General features: G+C 27.8%; 1 protein-coding gene across 11 annotated transcripts in view; it reads left to right on the forward strand.

The window, feature by feature from the left end:
• The window catches only part of LOC107447246 (sperm-specific sodium:proton exchanger), a 49435-nt gene that overhangs the window by 17576 nt on the left and 9648 nt on the right, over nt 1-22211 (forward strand). For 10 of the 11 annotated variants that reach the window (XR_015433691.1, XR_015433690.1, XM_087163716.1 and 7 more), the window contains 9 exons: nt 1613-1710; nt 5743-5803; nt 6734-7039; nt 9846-10037; nt 11399-11584; nt 14107-14271; nt 15438-15563; nt 17094-17192; nt 21798-21995. Coding sequence is in view for 9 of the 11 variants with exons in the window: in XM_087163716.1 (XP_087019842.1) it covers nt 1613-1710; nt 5743-5803; nt 6734-7039; nt 9846-10037; nt 11399-11584; nt 14107-14271; nt 15438-15563; nt 17094-17192; nt 21798-21995 (1431 nt within the window). In the remaining 2 variants the exon portion in view is untranslated. The remainder of the gene's footprint in view (nt 1-1612; nt 1711-5742; nt 5804-6733; nt 7040-9845; nt 10038-11398; nt 11585-14106; nt 14272-15437; nt 15564-17093; nt 17193-21797; nt 21996-22211) is intronic. The other variant, XM_087163720.1, reaches the window with a different exon arrangement.

Genomic DNA, 22211 nt, shown 5'->3' on the forward strand with positions numbered 1-22211 from the left:
AGTTAAAAAACAGGTTTTTAAATTATTGATACTTTTATTATTTTCTTTTCTTAGTTTTAAAATTTATTTTAAATAAATTGCTGCATTAATTAATTTTAGCTAATAAAATTACTTTCTTTCTTGGTATGTGTTAAATTCCAAAACATTTGAAATTACATTTTTAAAAATCTTTTGATTCTTGAGATTGAAACTACAGATTAAAGTAAACATTCAAGTTTTTTTTCTCATAATATGTTTGCAGTATCTTTGATATTATCAGATTTTCTATAAAGAAATTTTGTAAAAAAAAAAATTACATAGATTTAAAAAAAATTTTTTTTAGCTTAACTTATCTATTTTGGTATAAGATTAAAAATGAATATTTTAATATAAAATATATAGATTAAATATTTATTTATTTTTTGAGGAATGACTACATTTATAAACACAATCTGTTACATTTATTTTGACATTTTAAAAATCAAAGGAAAAAAAAAAGAAATCACAATTTTAAATTAAAATTATGGTTTGGTAATTGAAACTGTTTTAAAAGTTAAAGTATTCTTTAAATTCTCTATTTCATCTAGTCTTTAAATTTTAATCATGCATTTGTTTCAAAATGTTTACTACACATTCAAGCTATGTATTATAATGAAAAATTGTTTTAGGTAGTTAGAGCTTCTAAAATATTCTTATAATATATTTAGTTTTAATATTAATTTAATTTTGATTAAGCATTTATAAACTTTTTTCAGTCACGAATCAAAATTCTTACGGTGTATTTGAATAAAAATAAAAAGAAATCTGATTTAAATTAAAAAAATCTGATTTAAATAAAAAAAATCTTAATTTTTATGATTTTTTTAAAAAAATCAAAAAATTCATAAACCCTGGTTATTCTAAAGGTTGGCTATTAATGATTTACTTTAATATGATAGATTTTTTGTCTCAGGTTTGTTAAAAGGCATATAATGTTTAATTTACTTGCTTGCTAATTAGCATGTTATAATTGAGAATAGAAAAAAATTTAAAAGGAGTATAAAATTTTGATAAATCATGAAGTAAGTATCTCCAAAAGATAAATAATTTTCCAAAAAATAAATTAGATTTTTGTTATCTTGAATTTTTTTTCATTGCATTAATTTTTTCTGTTAACTATTTAAAGTTGAATCAGATTTGATTTTTTTTTTAAATTCACACATTCTTTGCACTGGCTTAATATGGCAATGTTGTTAAAGCTAGTGTTCATAAAATCGAGATAATTATGTTTTTATGTAAAATTTTCACTTCTTTTAGACAAGAATGCTATGATATCAAATTAAAACTATATTAGTTAATTTTTATAAATAGTTGCAAAAATTTTGGTTTGCTTACAACTAATTAAAAATTTGTTTTTCTTTCTTTTTTGTTTTGAAAACTACTAAGCATGTGAAAGTCTGTTTATTGCCTGTAGGTTCAAAAACAATATTAACTTTCATTTTTTCCTATTACAAGTCAAGCAGTTTGACTTACATAAGTTTGAAGATCCTTCAGTAAAATGCATAATGACATTTTTGTTTTATGTATTTATGATTTGTGAAATTATTCTGAAGTATACCTGTTAATTGATATCTGCTTATATTTACTTGTTTAGGGTAATTTACTAAAGCAATTTCGAAAAGGTCTCATTCAGCGAAGAACTCTGAAACTTCTTTGTACTGCAATTGATAGCACTTCTGATACTCCTTACTTGTAGGTTTTTCATTGTTTGCTCTTGAATTAAAATTCCTGTGGCGCAGTTGTATCGCAAGAAATTTAATCACACTTGCTTCTTGTTCACAAATGTTTCACATTTGTTACAGCGTTCTACATTTGAGTTTTACATTTTTACATTACAGTTTTTCACCACAATTGCATTTCAATATATAAATAATGGATTGATTTTTAAGTACATATATATTTTATTTCATCACTTTACTATTTAAGATTACATTTTATCAGAAAGATCATTTTGATGTGACTTCATATATTTCTTTACAAGTGATAAAGGTGAGCTTTCGGCTATAGAAAATTTAAGACCAGACATGACAAGTTTATCCCAGATTTGTGCCGAGAATATGGAAAGAAAATGTTTGCGTTATTTTGTTTATAATTTTAAATTTGAGCTACGATGGCTCAGGGAATAGAGCATTCGCCTTCCAATGCGGCGAGCCGGATTCGAATTCCAGTCGATAAGAATTCTGCATCCAGCTTGCACCGACCACAGTGCTGACGTGAAATATCCTCAGTGGTAGGCGGATCATGGGTTAGAGTTCCCTTGCCGTCAGGTTAACTGTGGGAGGTTCTCGTGGTCTTCCTCTCCATGTAACGCAAATTCGGGTTAGCTCCATCACAAAAGTCCTCCACGAAGGCAAATTTCTCCCAATACTCGATCATAGAGTTTCCTTGTCTCCTGGATTGGGTTCAAAATTACAAGGCTACGGAGTTGAACATTAGTAGTCGTAAATCCGTAAAATTGGGTCGGCTGTTCAACGACGGTTATAAAATAAAATAAAATTACTTTTAAATTTGATTGTTTCAGTTGAATAAAATTTACTTGGGTATAAACCAATATATACTAAACTTATTTGAAAATATATTTAAAAACCTAATTTCCAAATCTATTATCAATAATTAAAAATCAGTCTATAAATTAAGGGTTTAAATGCAATTGGAGTGAAAAATAGTTTAAACTGAGTTAAGGGCAAACAAAAAGTTATATTAACTATTAAGGACAGGAGAAACTAAATTAAAATGAAAAGGTGTAAATTTAGCACAATGCAGCATTTGTAGTTGTTCTGATATTCCTGATTTTTTTTCAAAATATACCATTTCAACTAGCAAAATACTTATTTAGAATTTTTGTTTAAAAATTTTTTTCAATAGTAAGAAAACCAGTATGTTTTTATAGAAAAAGTGAATCCTGAAATGTTTATGAAATATAACAGAGTTAGCATAGAAAACCAAGCGTTTATTTTTCTTAGAACAAATTATTGCTAAATCAGTATTGAAACAAAATTGCCTTAATAAGCCGAGCCGTCTAAAAGAATCATTTTCTATTTTTGCCATTTTTCACTTCCTTTCATCATAAGCCAGTCATATGAACATCAGATGTCTTTTGTGCATAGGCTACTGAAGAGGAGCAAATTTTTTAAAGAAATAAAATGTTTCTTCTAAATTACAATTTTTTTTTGTATATATAAAAGAATCTGAATGTGCACTTGCTGAACTTTTAAATACGTCTGGTGTAAACTGCAGCATTGATCTTGGTGCAACTCCTATTCTAGAAAATAATGAAATTTTGTTAATTGTTGTGTAAGTTTATTGTCTGCTGTAAATTAACTATTATTTAATAAAATGATCTGGGACTACTAAAGTTATTTAAAAAACTGAATATGGTGTATAATTCTGGATTCTATTACAGGCACTTTTTGACGAGAAACTTTTAAGTTCATCTCAGATTTTTCCTATCTTTTCTTAGAGAAGACGCAGCTGGGCTACTCTTCCAGGGGGGGGGGGCTTACTAAGTGAATAATTTCTGTCATATAAACAAAGCTTTCTTTCCTCAATGCTTTTAATTTTGCTTGATTTTAATTGAAAATAAAAATTCTTAGTTTTCAATAAAAGTTTTCAGAATCTAAAAAGATGAAGCAATAATTTCACATTGCCCTCTATTTTTAAATCGTAGTGAATCCTTTTAAGTATTATTATTAATATTTTATTTTAATAAATCGTAAAAATAGTCATTAAATTCGGGGACAATAACTTTTTTTTATACAGAGGAATAAATTTCCAAAACTTCTCACTGTATGTATAGATGTGGGAAATTGCGCTATTTTTTGAAGTCATTTCAGATCAACTTGTTTCTATTTTAATTTTTAATTAGTAAGTATTGAATGTTGTCCACCTATTTTTAATTATTTTATATATTATTATTTTTTTAAAGTTTGCGCAATTAAAGAAATATGTCATACATAAATTTTCCCTACTAAGAAGTGGTAGTCTAATAGCTGTGTATTGTATCGAAAATGACTTAATTTTGTCCTGATTTCTTTATAAAATTCCTCCTTGATTCTTATTTTGAACCACTACAAAGCCTCCATGATGCAGGCACATTGCAATTCGTACCAAAAAAATTTTTTTTAACATTTTACCTGAAAGAAATTTCAAATTTCTTTTAAAAGTTTTCTAACTTTCAAAAAAAAAAAAAAAAAAAAAAAAAAAAAAAAAAAAAAAATTATATATGCAATTTTTATATATACAACTTTTTTATATACTTCTTTGAAGTTCTGATTTTGAAGACTTTTATCAATTATTTAGTTTTTCAAAAATATGTAGAAATTATACAAAAGCAAATAAAGATGGCACAAATATATGGATTGGAATGAAGTACTGATTGAGTTCTGGTTTCTATCTCATTTTTTAGGAAATCATTTTTTTCTTAAATTAACAAAATTAGTAGGATGGAATGAATAAATATTTTTACATTATATTTTTTGAACCTATTTATCTCATTAAAAAAATATTCACTAATAAAAATTTGTTTGTTAACATTATTAATATCTTTTCTTTTAATTGTATTTACTATCAGGATGCTGTTTAATCATTGTTCTCAATCGAATTTTCTTTAGATTTCTTGACAAAAGCAAAGATACAAAAAAGTGCACACCTTAGAGGTAGCAGAAATTATATTTATACAAGAGGCAAACAAAAACACTATCAAAATCGGTTCAATCACTATTGAGGTATACATGACTTAAAACACTAAATCCAGTTTGATTTTTACTAATCATCTTTCACTCTTCTCTGTTTTCTTTGGTGAAGAAATAGATTTCAATGTTTTCAAATTGGCCTTCCTCTGTTTTGATTTGTTTGGTTTTATCATAGTTTTTGTTTTTTAATTAGCTGAAATAATACTTAGAAACTCATAATGTGTGTAATTTTTGCTTCATTTTTGGCAAGAATTCTAAAAATATAGATTAAGGATAGTCAATATGAAAACCCCTTTTAATGTATAGAATTTCTTCACATTACTTACTATCTTTAATTTGTTTCACCTTTAATTCTATGTTCTTTTATTTATGTTTGTTTATGTTATTTAAAGTTAAATTATCACAAAAGGACATCCCATTAAGAATTTTGATTAATGCCATAAAAATTTGCAGGGTAACTTATGGCAACATTACCTTCCAAGATGAGTATGAAAATCAAAATCAACAGTAATAATGTTAATTGCTTTTGTTTAAATTTTGTTCAATAGTTTGAGCATAAATATTTTACCATAATAAACGGCTAATTTTATATATTAAATCGTCAAGTTTTTTTTCTTATTAATTCAAATACTTACAATAATGTGTGTATTTTTGGCAAGAATTTTAAAAATATAGATTAAGGGTAGTCAATATGAAATCCCTCCTTTTAATGTAAAGAATTTCTTCACATTACTTACTATCTTTAATTTGTTTCACCTTTAATTCTATGTTCTTTTATTTATGTTCATGTTATTTAAAGTTAAATAATCACAAAAGGACATCCTAGTAAGAATCTTGATTAATGCCATAAAAATTTGCAAGGTAACTTATGGCAACAATACCTTCCAAGATGAGTACGAAAATCAAAACAATTAGTATTGTTAATTGCTTTTGTTTAAATTTTAATCAATAATTTGAGCATAAATATTTTACCATAATAGTTTGCTAATTTTATGTATTAAAATTTATTGGAAGTAATACCAAGCTTATTTAGGTATCTTAGAACAAAAGATATTATAAAGTTAGTGAAGATTAAAAGCCTTGTTTCCAGTTTGGTAAGTATTAAAAACAAAATATTTTCTTAGTTTGGATTTTGTTTTTTTCAATTATTGTGTTTACTTTTGTTTAATTTGTTCTGTACCTGAGCATTTTGCGCATTAAGCTGTGCTAACTAATTTTATGTTAAAAGATTTACATTATGCACAATAAAGCACACATTGCATATATTTTAAATACATGATTATTTATTAATTTTGACTTCCTAACTGTATTACCGAATGATTTAATTATTTACTGAAATTGATAAAATCTTTTGCAGAATTATTTGATCTTTACCATGATGCACAAATTTTTTTTTCTCTAATTGATAAGCTTGGAGCTATAAAGTGATAAACCACACAAAAATGACATTTTATACATCAAACTGATTCATCATCAAACGTTTATACATTATACTGAACTTAATAGTGTTCCCAGATAGGTACTTTTCTTTTTTTATTTATTTTTTGAAAAAAATTTCTGTAACTGTCGTTGAAAATCTGACCCAATTTTTTGGTTTACGACTACTAATGTTCAACTCTGTAGCCCTGTAATTTTGAACCCAATCCAGAAGACAAGGGAACTCCTGGATCAAGTATTGGGAGAAATTTGCCTTCATGGAGGACTTTTTTAGGGAACTAACCCACATTTGTATTACGTGAAGAGGAAGATCACTTGAACCATACGCAATGACATTATTCTTTTTCAAGTTTTTTTTAGTTAAAAGCATTATTTGTTGACATAAGTTGTAACTAATTTCATAATCTGATGATTACAAAATATTTTTAGTTTCCTCAGCAGAATGTAGCAAACTATACATTTTTTAAAATTGAGTTTTCAAATTTTCTGACATTTTGGAAACACCTACTGCTTTATAATCTAGGTTCATATTAGTATGAGAACAACTTCAAAATAGATTATTTATTCAAAACTTCTTACTTTTACAGGCAATGAAAACTTCTGAATGGATAGAGTTGTTGGAGTTACCCAACTTGCCTTTACGTTCAATAAAGCAACTTCAACGCTCTGAAAGCCATAATAGACTTCGTCGTATTTCTGTCTGGCTTTACTTTAAGTGGTGGTTCGAACCTCTTACCAATATCATAATATTCTTAAATCTCCTACAACTTACAGCTCACTTCCTCTGCTTATATTTTTATATATTGAAAAATATATGTGACAAGTATCAAACTCAAATCAGGATATTTACTTTTCTCTTTGCTCTCTTTTATGTGTTTGAAACCTTTATAATGGTAATTTATGACTTCAAACTAATTAGAACTTCTTATGTTTTAACTATCTAGTCAGAGGTCTGTTTAGAAGAAATTTGGGTCTGTTAACGGACCCTTCACAAAATATCTTTTCATAAAAACGGACCCTTCACAAAATATTTTAACTTAAAAACGGACTTTTCACAAAATATTAACTTAAAAACGGACCCTTCACAAAATAATTTATCTTTTAATCGGATCCTTCACAAATTTGTTTATCTTCATTATTGTTTTGTTAATCGAATAAACCCTTCCCAGGAAGGGAGGGGGGGGGAGAAAGACAGATGTAAACAAACTAAATTTTGTCTTCGACAGACGCTTCTTCCATTATTCGTCCGAAATGAATATTCTGCGTTCAGCAGTATAGGCTAAATAGCAAATATTTGTATGTTGCATCTCTAATTTAGAAGCAGCAATTGCTGTTTATTTTTAAAAATTTTATTTTTTTATTATAATTTTACAGTGTGTATATTATCTGTGTGTTTTATTATAATTTTACAAGTGTTTAATCTTGTATCTATTTACAATTTAAAAACTCCTTGAAAAAGTTTTTTGCAACAACCGGACCCAATTTGCACAAGTTCATAAAAGCAGGACCCTGATTGAAAGAATGTGACTTAACGTTTATTTTATATTCACAAAGCACGAGTAATTTTTTCACAATTTTGCAAAAACCAGACCTTTTACAAAATGTCTGGACAGACCCCTGCTAGTACACAAAATAGTTTTAAGGCAATTTTTTGCTAATATTTTATTTTAAAAGGATACATATCTTCCTTTCATTAGAACATATCTTCCTTTCATTTTTCAAAAATACTTTAAATTTTTATTCCTGAGTTCTGAATAAAAATGCTGGAAGCAAGATGATTCTAACAAGAAAGTTAAATGTTTAGTAACTAGATTTTAGTAGTCATTTTGTTCAGTTAGCATTGCAAATTAATATACTTTTTTAAAAAAAAATCTATTCAATTTTTGGTTGCTTTAAAATTAGTTCATGTTTCTCACCATATTTTTTAGTAATATTATGTAAAGTTAATTCCTAATAACATTTTTGACTGGAAATGATTTTATGTAAAGCTCATCATAAAAGTAAATATAAAACATTTGCTGTTTAGTACTAATTTCAAAATTGTTAAGTACCTTTTTTTTTCAATATGTTTTTTTCTAAAATTTTTCAATATTTTTTGCAAAACATTACCTGGAAAAGTGATAATACTGAATTACTTTATAATAAAAGAATACCTTTTTCAGTTTTAAACTGTTAATTTTGCAATAAAAATAAAATAACAAATCATAATAATAGTAGAGAATAATATTACGAATGATAGAGGATGATAAAGAAATATTACAAGTAAATATCTGTAAATGATTAAAAAATAAATAATTTATCAGTATTTGTTAATTATAAACCTTACCTATTTTCTGGCCATAGGAATGTGTTGATAAATTTGAAAAATCGTTTTTGACCCTTTTATTTATATATTTCACCAAGAGCTAATATAAAGGACATATTGGTTTGAAAATTTTGAATCTTCTCAAGCATAATTGTATTTTTATTCTATAAACATTTTCATAAAAATATTTATTGCAATGAATTTAAAATTTTTTTAAAATTAAGCCTAATGAAAAAAAGTGGAATGATTTAAGGTGCTTAGATACTAGTAAGGCCTGTATTTACATAGAACTTAATTTAACATGACATAGTTAAGAAAACTATTCTCATGCATAACTCTAATTGAACTTTTTAGAATTAAATTTTGGCCCACAACTGAATATGTGATGCATGTCTAGCAGTGAAATATTAAAACTTGTTCTAAGAATTTTTCATTGTTTTTTTGAAATTTCTTTATTTACTCTTTTTTTAATCTATGAAAAAAATTGTGAATCTTAATTTCTGCACTTTAATTTTACTATTCAATTTCAATGAAATCATTAAAAATGGAGTACGGATTAATTTTATAGATATCATTAACCCCTAACAATCTGAAAATATTTTTTAAAAAACCAGCCCAGGTTTGCAAAAGTTGCCTGGTCCTACTTTGGCGAACCCTGTTAATACAATTATATCAGTACTTACATTATAATAAAATTGTTTATTATTTTTTTATTGATTGATTGATTTTATTTTTTAAGAAAGATGAATAGTAATTGGCTCTGTGACTGATGGTATATGTCTATTCAATGATAAACAATCATACAATTTTTAAAGTACTTAATTTTTTAAAAAAGTTCTTATTTTTTTCAAACAAAAGTCCTTAAAAGTTCTTAATTTTTTCTTTGTTAAAAGAGTGGGAACCCTGTTACTGAATTCCCATACTAATATTTACTGAATTCCCATAACAAATCAATACTTCTATGGGTACTGAATTGGAGAGTGATCATTTTCTGGTCCAGGTCAAAATTATTGGCTATGGCATGTGTATGTTGTGAAAATCGTATTCTTGATCATGGATGGCACCATTGAAAAGCAAGAAACTCACCCTCTCTGCCTTAAATTTGCTTGGTTTGAAGCTAACTTGCTGGCAATTAGCAAGTGGCGTCCAGAACAACAACAGAGTATATCACAGCATACATAATTGAGTTTTGGAAGATCTTCATAAGCAATTTTGAGGATTACTATAAGAATTTTTTTAAATTAGGGAGTAATACAGCTACTCAGAGGAGGAAGTTTTTACTTTCTTCATATATTTTATCAGATTGGAAACTAAATTAATAAACCCTAACTTGTAAGCAGTGTGTAATACTTTTTTTAAATTATTATTTTTACTTCTATTTTAATTTCTTACAGATTTTGGCTTTGAACTGGGGCTGTTTTTTTAAGTATAAAAGGAATATATTTGATCTGCTGATTTCTTGCATTGCTGTACTTGATGGCTTTACTGATTTTTTTATTATGACTTATTATCCTAATAAACACAGTATTTACAATCATGTTAGGATCGTCATAATTTTGAGACTACGGATATGCTATGTGTCAAGGGTAAAGTATAAGTTTTTTTAATAATTTGATGCCAATAAAAAAGAATCCGATAAAAGTTTTTTTTTTTTAAATTTTATTTCCTAAATGTACTTTTATGTTGAAACTTTTTGAATTTAAATAAAAATGCACAATGATAAAAAAAAAAATTTGACCATTAAAGTATCGTGTTTTTCAGAAAATATTTTACATAATTTGTTATAAATTGCGCAAAATGTTACTTTTTAATTTATAGCAATTTTTAGAAAATCAATGTTTGAAAATGAATAAAAACATAATGCTAACAACTTAATAGCTTGTTCCTCTTTTCTTTGTGGCTTATTTATATTGGATAATATGACTGTTTAGTTATGTACAGTGAGCCAATAAAAACGGACTTCATTGAATAACTTTTGATTTAATGATCGAATCTTTACATTCTGGGACCCATACTTAATGTTTCGAAGCGATGACCTCAAATATGCTAATTAATTACAGGGTGCGTAGCGTATTTAAAAAGTGCTTAAAGGTGCTTATTTTTGATTTTCATTTTTTAAAAGCCCTTCAAGGTGCTTTTTTCATTGGGTGTTTTTAAAAAGTGCTTAATTTTCTCTTTTTGAAAATGAGATTTTTCCTTGACCATGTTGATTTTCGCTATGTATTATGCAAAAAGACACATTGTTCTATTCAAAGTTTTCACAATTAATTCAACCCCAGTCTATTTTCATATATTGTCAGTCCGTAGCGTATTAAAACGCCATTCGTTTTGCATAATTCATGATTTTTGACAATTGTCAAAAACAATGCCGAAATGGTTTTTTTTTCTTTTTACACATGACGGTTAAAACAAGATAAAACCGTCAATTGTCAAAAACTTTCCAACCCTGCCTAATTGTGATATTTTCTTAAAGTGCTTAAAAATATTTCTTGAGTGATTGAAAAGTGCTTAAAAGGTGCTTATTTTTTGTTGAATAATTTAGCTACTCACCCTGAATTAGTGCAGACGATATTTTAAGTTATGAAATCAGACACAAAAATGTACTTTCTCAGAATAAACATACCCTTTTATCAACAGATTTATTCCATTTTAATTACCATAATTGTATCAAAATCGATGCATAAAATCAGCTTAAATTTAAACAGCATAAAGTTTCTATGTATAAGGGCCTTATATTTGTAAATTATATTTCATGTATGTTAGATTAAGCTGGATTTTTACTATAATAATTTTTGCCTTAGTTGAGGTCACAGACGAATTTGGATTAATGTAGATAGTGCTGCAGATTAATTCCATAAATTCTGATAACTGGAAAATGTTGCATTTCAGCTAAGTTTTATATTAATTATTTCAATTAAGTGTTTTTCAATTGTTTTTCTTCTTATAGGTTTTGTTACAAAAATGTTTGTCTGTGATTAGACACCTGGCATCTGTACACCTTTACTATTCATATGATCTAGGTAGAGGTTTCCTTTTTGCAAATGAACATGTGTTGAAAAATATTGAAACAATTGTTGATTTCAAACCTTGTGCAAAAGAGGCTTCTGAAATATGCATTGAAAACATCAAAGAGGTAAAAAGCATAGAGCAGTTTGTCTGTTGTCTAATGTAAGAATTACTCTCTAAGCTTTAAGCCTTTTGATAAAATTATGTGTTGTGTATTTCTTTTAATTTTTTGCTTTGTGCATCTATCTCATTTTGTGAAATGTGTAGAAACTGATGCTTTCTACAAAGAAACCTGGCTTCATAAATTTATTAACTTATTTAAAAGGTTGATATGTGATTTTTCTTCACGCAAATATAATTTGGAAGAGGTTCTGGTACATCATAGATGACAAAGGAATTAAAATTATAGTTTGTGCTACTAAATTATCGATAGAAATTAAATAATTTATTTTCAATCTCCTATTAGAGAATTCTTTGATTAAGCTGCACAGTGCTGAAGAATATATTGGATTATAACATTGTAGCATATCTACCACTACAGAATTACAACTACAATTCACTAGTATATAAGACATGTTAACTCGACTCTATGTAGGGGTACCTTTTCATAGATGAAGGTTGACATGGTCTGTAACTACTCTCCCCACATTGGTGACCCGGACGTGATGTGAACACGTCTACCTTGGCAAAAACGCCCACTTTGATCTGGATACGCCTACATCGGCAGTAACGCCTACTTCGTTGGATGGTTCACATTGAATAGTTGACTTGCTACTTGTGACTGCAACATTATCCACCTCCTCGCACTGTTGCTACTCAGTCTCGAGCACACAACGTCGGCCTGCATACACTCGACTGCTAAAGGCAACACAGGAGCGACTACGACCGTGAAGTTAATACACCTCTCACATTCAGCACTCATAAAGTAGGGTGATCTTAATACAGCTCTCCCGACTCAACCGCACAAAAACAGCAATGATTCAACTAGTGGTATTCATTAATCGAATTCTATCACAGATATAATTCTGGTGGGGGAGTACTGTAGCGTATCCACCACTACAAAATTACAACTACAATTCACTAGTATATAAGACATGTTAACTCGACTCTATGTAGGGGTACCTTTTCATAGATGAAGGTTGACATGGTCTGTAACTACTCTCCCCACAACATGATGGAGCATTGTTGCCGCATGGTTCGGCAGATTTAATTTTAATTTAACTTTTAATGACTTTTTAATTTCCTTGCTATTATGTTCTTGAGCTGTAAAAAAACCAAATTACTGCTGATAGATTCTGATTTTTTAAAAACATAATCAATATTTAAAACCTTATATGAAGATTGTGAAAGTGGAAGAGATTAAATAATTTTTTTAATAATTTTTTAAAACAAACTGCTGTATGAATCTACCTTTTATTTTTGATCACAAGAGAGTATATTTCTGGTATGGTTGTTGTATACCTAAAATTAAAAAAACGTAAAAAAAAATTAAGTACACAAATTTTTTAAGTTAAACTTATTTCACATTGTACTCTATGAATATGATACATTTGGCCTTAAATAAAGAAGCTATGAGGCTCCCATTAATAATAATTATAAAGATCCATTGCAAATGCTCTGAGCCAGTTAATTAGGTTCATCTTACTGCATGTGACTTATTTTATATGTTTTAAAAGTTTTCATAGTGTTATATTTTTAAATAAATACTTTTAAATAAATTATCAGAACTGATCCTTTTCTCTGAGTGTAATTTAAAGTATTGTTTCTAAAAAAAAAATTTTATACATGAATTTGATAAGAGAAAATGCAAAATTAATTGTATGTAGCTTTTAAAAAATAGTTTTTGAAAGGAGTAAATTGATACAGAGTTTTAAATATCTATCTCATTGTTTATAATGCATAGATATTTCACGATTAACAAATGTTCGACTTTATTACTGGTGTATGAGTCGACCCCCTAATTTTCATAAAATTTATAGGAAGTTTGAATTGATGTGTGTTTGTCTTGCTGTTTGAGATATTGTTTTGTTGTTTCTTAAATTTTTCCTTTTTATGTATTTTTAAAATTATTAATGATTAAATTTAAAAAAAGTGCCATAAATACTTTTTTATTAAAGTACAGTTAAGAAATCAATAATTCTCCAATATCAATATCGTGATATACGAAACTTTTCTTTCACTAATACTTATAACTTAAAGTAATATTTTGAATTTAGTGCAGAGAAAGTTTAATAATGTTAAAGACATAGTAGTACATAAAATTAAGTAATTAGATCTCAAAGTTATCTCATTGTAATAATAACAGTCAGCGCTCCTATGCCTGTTTGTACGTGGTATATTAAGCATCTTCTACTAATTTACATATAAAAGCTGTTAGAAAGGAAATATATAAAAATAGAAATTGTTTATAGTTTTCTCTAATATGTCATAATTCAGATATTCATAAAGCATGCAATTTTTTTCTCCAAAGTTTGATATTTGTAATTATGTGTTTTTTTGACATTATATAAAATTATTCTTAAATAATGAATTTTGAAAAAAAAATAAGTAATATAAAAATCAAAATACACAAAGGATTGATCTGTACGCAAAATAAAAACTTAAACAATTTTTGTAAAATTTTTTTTCTTACTGTAATTTTTTTTGTAGCTTTTAGAAATGTTAATGGATTTGGAAGAAAAACACCCAACAATTGCTGTTGCGTTAAAAACAAATAGAGCTGCACGAGGAAGTTTGAACAGAGTTAAAGCAGTTCTAGATGGTTTGAAGGGAAAGTCAGACATCAGTGGACATGGCATTCAAGAGTTGCACAAAGTTCAAAGTTTAATTTTTAATATTTTTCATTATTCTGTTTACTTTAATACACATAAAATGACTGATTCTGTTAGCTTTGTACCAGAATATTTGACTGTGGTAGGTTTTTATTTTTCTGGGGAAATTCTTGTATCTGATTTTGATTGCCACAACTGCAATTGGTAAAGTGCCAATGCAGGGTTCTTGTATTAATTTTTAATGAAATAAGTATAATCTAAATATAGTGACATCCCAGATGCATTGTGTAATTGGATGCTATGTTTTTTTAACCGTTTTTGGAGCGAAAAGTAATACCTGTCAAAATGTGGCCAATTCAAATTGATATTACAAATATAATTTTTTTTAAAATTACGAAAGATTTTCAAGTCATTGTAAAAATTTTGAAGGTACAAAAATTTTATGTTTAAAACAAGTTATGAATCAACAAAAATGTTTTTTTCAGTGGAATACATTTTTGTTTTGTTCAAGTGTGCAATATCATATTAAGAAGGCTTTTAATGAAAGTCAATTTTCTTTATTTCTTGAATCAATACCAAAATTTAAAAATGATAATCATTGATTTCTTCTTGCAATTTTAAGCCATTTAAACAGCAACGTCTGACAATTTTATTCGCTTCCTGACAAAAGAAAACTTTTTTTACAATTTTTGAAAATCCTGCAACACACTCCAAAAGAATAGACTTTTTGTTGACCAGATAAATATGATCTCTTATTTTCCTTTTTGACAGTTCACTATTAAAATCATGCCTATTCATAAAGAAACTAAGGAAACATGCCTTTTTCATTATTTTGTCTTTTCATTGCAATTCTCAACAGGCTTGCTTTAATGATTATTTTACATTATGCTATTATGAATTGTTGTTATTACTATGAACTTTTACTGTGTGGCTGGCCTGAAGGTGGCTATAAATTTTACTGTTCTAGTTTGATTCTTTTTCCTTTGGTTCCTTGCATGCCACTACCCAGATTTCACCAAAACTACTTTGCTTTTTTCTGGTACCAAGCTAATAAAATTGGACTGATTAATTTTCATTCAACTTATATACATTAATTTCATTATTTTTTCTATGCACACAAAGGATTGAGATCATGTTTAGTATAATGTACTTCATCTGTTTCGAAAATAATGTTTAGTTTTAATTATAAAATCATCTTTTATTCATTAGATGCATTTTGAAATGACTAAAAGTATAGCCTTTGCTCCAAGAACTCGGAAAATTGTGAAGGATGTCCCTAGTGTTTTGGAAGCAGTAGACTGGATTCGCAATTCTCAAATGTTGCAGATTATTAATGTGAGTTACAATTGCAATTAAACTTTCGTTTGTAAGCTGTAATGTTTTTGCTTCGAATGACATTTGGACAAGCTATGTTTGTTCACCAGTCCTTGTGAATTAAGTCAGGAAGGAGAGCATTTCGTTTTATAAAAGATTACTGCTGGAGTGAAAGTGTAACTTAATTCAGAACCCTCCATATATATGGCAACACTACTCATTAAAAAGGTTACTTCCAGAATATAGACATAGATCTGAAGAGGAAGGAGATTTTTCCAGATCCTTGAACCAGTGTTTTCACTACAGCGCGAGAATCTCGCATATTTTTTTCTTTTCTCGCATTAAAAAATTATTACCGCTAGAAATTTGCGTATTCTATAAATCAATTTCAAAAATCGCGAATTTCTCGCATTTTCGAACAAAGCTTAGAATTACGCCATTTAGAATAAAATCCGTTTCACTTTTCTGCCTGTATCTTTCATTATTTTCAACATCTGCCCCGTTATCTAGCTTCCCTATTTACCTGTATTGTTAAAAACCTTTTCGAACAACAGAACACAACCACAGAACCCCTTTCAGAACACATTTCTCTGCAACCACGTGTTTACCGTAGGTTAGGTTTCTTCATGTAAGACGTTCAAATTTTTTATGTGCTAATGTAAGATGGACAAATACCTTGTAAAGGCAAAATCTTCTATGATGATGCACCAAAAATATTCAATGCTTTAAAAAATAGAAGACGTTAGAAATGTATTATAATTAATAAAAAAATTTTTTCAAGAGTTTTTTTAAATTTTAGAAATTTCACTTAAGTTTTTGAAATCTCGCCCTGTTTTTGAGAAAGGATGAGAAATTCTCAACCCATACTACTATTCAGCGACCCACCACAAGACTTTGCGCATTTGCAGTGCAAAAAAAAAGCAAAATACTCTGAATAACTTTTGATCTAATAATCAGATTTTCTTGTTCTCTTAGGTCTCGATCTTAATGGTTTGAGGCATGACCTCAAATATGCTAATTAATTGGTGTGGAGGATATTTTAAGTAATGAAATCGGGCACAAAAAGTACTTTCTGGGAATAAACATACCTTTTTATCATGGGGTTATAATTTCTGACTTTCAATATATAGGGGGTTTGCTGCAATCTGGGCAATATGGTCGCAATAGTTTGTTCAGGAGAGTGGTCGAAAGTTTTGACCTCCTTATTTTACTTTATGCCTATTTCGCCACATCTCTAGAATTTTTTAAGGGAATTTAAAAAATTTTACTCTCAGTTGTAAAATTCGTTTATCCAAGGATAATTCTATGCGGAAAATAAATTTTCATATTTATAAATAATTTGATTTGCTTATGGTTGAAAATTGTTTCAATTGTAAGATATACAAATTTTTACATCATTTTAAAAAGTATAATTTTATAATGCAAAATACAAAATTTGGATGAAATCAGACAAATAGTTTCCGAGAAATTGAATTTTTAAAAAGTCAGACATTTTAATGTATAATTTTTGAAATGTATAATTTATTATATTTTATATATTCTGTATTTAAGGAAAACCACATTGTGCTTGGTTTTAAGGAGGGGGATGTTATACAAGATTATCAAGATAACCATTCTGCTATATTTGTTATTGCTAGAGGAATAGTAAAAGTAAGCTGTGTTTTCTCCTATCGAATATCTGTGTTTTTTTTTTTAACCCATTCAACAAATTGTGGCTTAAGATGACTCAGCTTTATGCATTGTGTATTTATATTTTTTGGTGTTTTTTTGGAAAATCTCAGTTATATTTAATTGTTTTCCCACTAATCAACCAATACACCAATTAATCTTCGATTTTGTTTGGAAACAGTATAACATTTTTAAACAATTCAGTTCATGTTTTTTTATAAGAGTTTGAGATTGTACTCTTTAGTGATACAGCAAAAGATGAAGTTGTATTTGTAAATCACAACCTGAAGAAAATATATTAAGATTTTACTATACTGTGTTCTTTATAACAATTTCATTCTAAATATGTACAAAATAAAAAAGACTCTTTTAGTTCTGTTGCTGTACTAAACTAATTTCTGTAGCCACCAGTACGAACTCTTTACTGAACAGGTGTTCTATATGGCATCTTTATTTTCTTCCTTTCATCTCTATTTTACTTTATTTTTTGTGACACGAATTTTGATAATGCTTGTAATTGTTTTGCCTAACCAGCTGTTAAAGCTATCATTTTATTACAATTAAGTCCATACAAATTCAAATTTTTTAAGGTAAGTCCATAATGTTTTCTACTTTGGTTAACTACTGCGAATAATAGATTAATAAATTCTGAAAATTGTTTTTGTTTCTTAGCTGTTTTTCTAAACATAAACGATGTTACAATAAGGCAATAATAGTATGAATAATATAATAAATATACAGAAAGAAGCATACATTAGGGACATTATGGACTTCCATAAGGATTATTCATTATAAAAACACTCTTTTTATTCTCTTAATTCTTTTGGATAAACAATGTTATCATCTCATGCTTGCGTGTTTGTTGAAAAGTATGCATTTATCTGTTGCATTTTTAAAATATAAAACAGGTAAAGCTGTGAAAAAATGGTGTCTGGTTACTAAAAGTTTTACTGTATATTAGGCCTCTAATTCATGTGCACAGAACTAATTTTTAACAATGTGTTCACCCAGTGTTTGTAGTTGTCTTGATATTCCTGACTTACCTCATTTTTAGCTTTTTTGTCCTGATTTCAGCATGTGTTCAGAAAAATCCTATTTCTAAGAATACAAATGAAAATTTTTAAAAATAAATTTGAAAAATATGAAAAACTTGGATTTTTGATCCAACATCTTTTTATTTAAATTAATAATACTAGCAAAATTCCTAAAATTTGATAGTTCCAATTAAGGGGCTGACTACTAATTATATGCAAGTTTTTGACATTTCGTCTTACCCACAGGATTTATTGTTTATACCTTTTTGGGAATTGAGTCATTCTTTGAAAAAGAAACTCAATTAATAATTTTAATTTATCAAATTTTTGTGATGAATTTAGGGATCATGCAGGAATTTAGGGATCATTTTAAGGGAATGCAGTAACAAATCTTACAGGATGGACTCTTACGTTATTATTGATTCGTCTCTTTCATGTGATTTTAAAAATTAGTTTATATTACCAATACAGTAATCATAATATAGAATTTTTAAAATGAGGACTTGAGAGATTATTCATTAAAATTGTTTTTGTACAAAAGTGTTAATTGGCATATTCCTGTGGTTTCATTTTGAGATTACTCAAAACCCTATTTTAAAATTATTTCATTAAGGAAATCTTGAATGAAAATACAAATTTGAATTATATTTTCATGTAAAGGAATATTATCTAACTGATACTGGTTATTCTTTTTTAACACAGCAGTACTTAAAAATTTTTGAACGCATTGATTTAAAACTTTATGTTCTAATTAATTCTGAAATTAAAAATAGTATATTTTATTATTCTAATGTGATGAAATTTCCTTTCATTACATTTCAGTAGAGCTAATTATACTTTTTTTGGTTTGCCATTTGCTTTTTTAAAAGTAATCTCGTATCACATATGTATGTAGGAGTCTGTGGAGCAAGGAAAGAAATAAAGACAATAGTTTAATTTAATAACGAAACTTAACATTTAATGAAAAAAAAAAGAAAGAAGTTTAACAGCGATATCATGATCAGTGAGTGCTGCCGGATCAGGAAAGAATGCTAAATCAGATTGTTTTATGGTAAAGAGTAAGAGTTATTAATTTATTTGGGACTTTTCCCGTCTGGACTCTATGGCACTGTGAATACCGGGGGCTTTCCCTTCTGGAGAGGCTGGCGCCTTTCAACGAGGAACTAGACAGGGATGAGATTTTTCCGCTTTTTAGCGGATTTCCGCTTTTTTCACTTTTATCTCTTAAATTTCAGCTTTTTTTTTAATCAAAAATTCAGATTTTCTAAAAATTTCATTTTTTGTAAAATAAGTATTCCGCTTTTTCAGAAAATTCACCGATTTTCAAAGAGAAGCAGAAAATTCAAACTACATAGCTACCAATCCTTTCTCATTTTTACCTATTTTCTCCCCTTTTACACGCAGCAGATAAGATTTTTCGAATTTTTTACCCGCCCTCTAGATAGATCCGATTTTTGTAGTTCAAACGACGCTGCTTCTGCCAAGCCTTTTAGAGGTCCCAAGCCTGGAATCTGCTAATATCTCGATTCTTATTCACACGATTTTAATATTGTACGTTGCGATTCTTATTTACGAGATTTAAAAATCCGATTACGAGATTAAAATTCAATGTGTTGATTTGCTCATGCGGTTTATAATATCAAACATTGATTTTCGTATTTATACGCGATTTTAAAATAAGGATTGGGATTCGCATTCACGCATTCTAAAAGTTATGCATCATAATTCTTATTTATGCTATCTAAAAATTACGCATCATGATTCGTATTTACGCTATCTAAAAATTATGAATCGTGTTTTGTATTTACGCGTTTTAAAAATTCTATATCCCAGTTTGTATTTTCTCATTTTCAAAATCTTATATCTAGTTTCATATTCATGTGATTTCAAAATCCATAATTGTTATTCATATTCACGCAATTTTAAGATCAACTATCGCGATTCTTGTAAGAAGTAAATTTTTTTCAAATTAGTTACTATAAAGGTGACTGTTTTTCTAACGACGATTATTAGTATATGTAAGTGTTACAACATCAGAGAAACTGGAAGGGAATATATTCAAAACTTACATTCTGTGCTTGCAAAGAAGAAAAAATAGGATTTGTCACAAGATGTTTGAAGATGGACTAACGACTAAATATAGCAAACATAAAAGATATAGCAAACAAAAGCAATCACTTTTTTATTTATAATTGCTGTTATTTATGCTATAAAATGCAAAATTCTTATCAAATAAAAAACAATTATCTAAACAGTTGCTGATTGTCATGTAATTTTTCAAACTAAAATAGCAATTTTTGTATGTTAAGGAGTTACTATATATTTCTACTTCACTGTTATTGATATGTTTCAGAGGGCTGTAGTTAGATTAGACTATAATATGAACATAATGATTCGGTCCATTGTTAAAGTTTTTTTTTTCCAATATAATTTAAAAAGTAATATTACTGATATATTTGCTATAAATCACATAACAGTATTTATTAAAAGAAATGAAATATTAATTTATATTCTCAGTTGTTTTAATTTGCTAAACTAGGTAGTTTTTCAAGTAATAATTGTCTCTTATGTGAACTGAGGAAAAATATAATTTCCAGCTTTATTTTTTCAATTGTTAATTTTTTTTTTCGCTAAATGTTAAGTAACAATGTAATCGTTTTTATAATAATAGATTAGTACATAATTGTATGTCAACACATTATTTATTACCTTAAACTGTCTGGAATTTATTATTAAAGGGTTGCGCTTGCGTAAAATTTACTATCGTGGAAATTCAGTTTTTTGCGTTTTGGCTAATCTCATCCCTGAGACTAGATGATTTAAATGAGGACGAATGATGCAATTCACTCAAATATAACATGTATACTGCACTAAAAATTTTACTGATTTTGTCTTGATTTTTTGAAAAATATTGTCCTGATTTTTTCTTTGACCAATTACAATACCTGGTTCACCTTAAATACCTTATAACAGTGTTTCCCAAACTTATGACTTTTGTGTACCCTTTCGTAACGCTGTGTACCACTAATAAAAAAATGAATATACTTTTTTAAAAATATGTTTATATTTTTTTTTTGGTACAGAGTTTTGTTGATATAAACCAGCGATCCATATTCTATGTTAGAGATAAAAATTATATTTTATAAAAATAATCAAAATAAATAGAATTTATTACAAACCTTTACTAAAAAAAATTACACAAAAGTAAAAAAACACAACTGTTTGTTGACACCACTAATTATTACCTGTTAACTCTGCAAAAAATAGCCAATAGAAAAATACGTAATCGTAAATTTTCATGGCTAGCTTTGTTTTTAAATAAAAGCTTTTGAAATTTTCGTTTGTTGCAAGATATTTCGCATAAAAATGCGTACCCCCACTAAACTGTTCCTGTACCCCTGGGGGTACGGGTACCACACTTTGGGAAACACTGCCTATAATAACAAAATTTGTTTTTATAAGGGTATAAATTGCATATAATAACAAAGGAACAGCTCAAGTCCATGTATTTCCAATTCTGTTTTAAATTTAGTCACATGTTTTCCTCAAATAGGTAACAGGGAGAAAATCGGATATGAAGAATATTAACATATACAACCAACTGCCCAACTCTGATACCTATGATATGTTTAAAGAGAAGGGAAAATCTCAAGTGTGTGAATATTTAACATCATCTCGAACAATAGGATTATTAGGCTATCTCCAGCAAACCAAGTCTGTAACTGCCGCAGTGTGTGAAAACGATTGTGAGGTGAGTAAAATATTTTCACAAATACACTTTATTTTTTTAGTTTTTGAGGGAATCTGTGAGGGAATAACGATAAAGTGTGGTTCACTGTATTGGAAACCACAGAGCTGTTGTTATCACTGTAGAAACCATTCTTCTAAGATTCTGCCTTCTAATTTTATTGGAATTAAGTGTTAATCTAAACTAATTTGCTTCATGTTGTCCACTAACTCCGGAATC

This window comes from Parasteatoda tepidariorum, chromosome 5 (genome assembly GCF_982258835.1).
Source record: "Parasteatoda tepidariorum strain Cologne lab strain chromosome 5, Ptep-v5.0, whole genome shotgun sequence".
Taxonomy (NCBI): domain Eukaryota; kingdom Metazoa; phylum Arthropoda; class Arachnida; order Araneae; family Theridiidae; genus Parasteatoda; species Parasteatoda tepidariorum.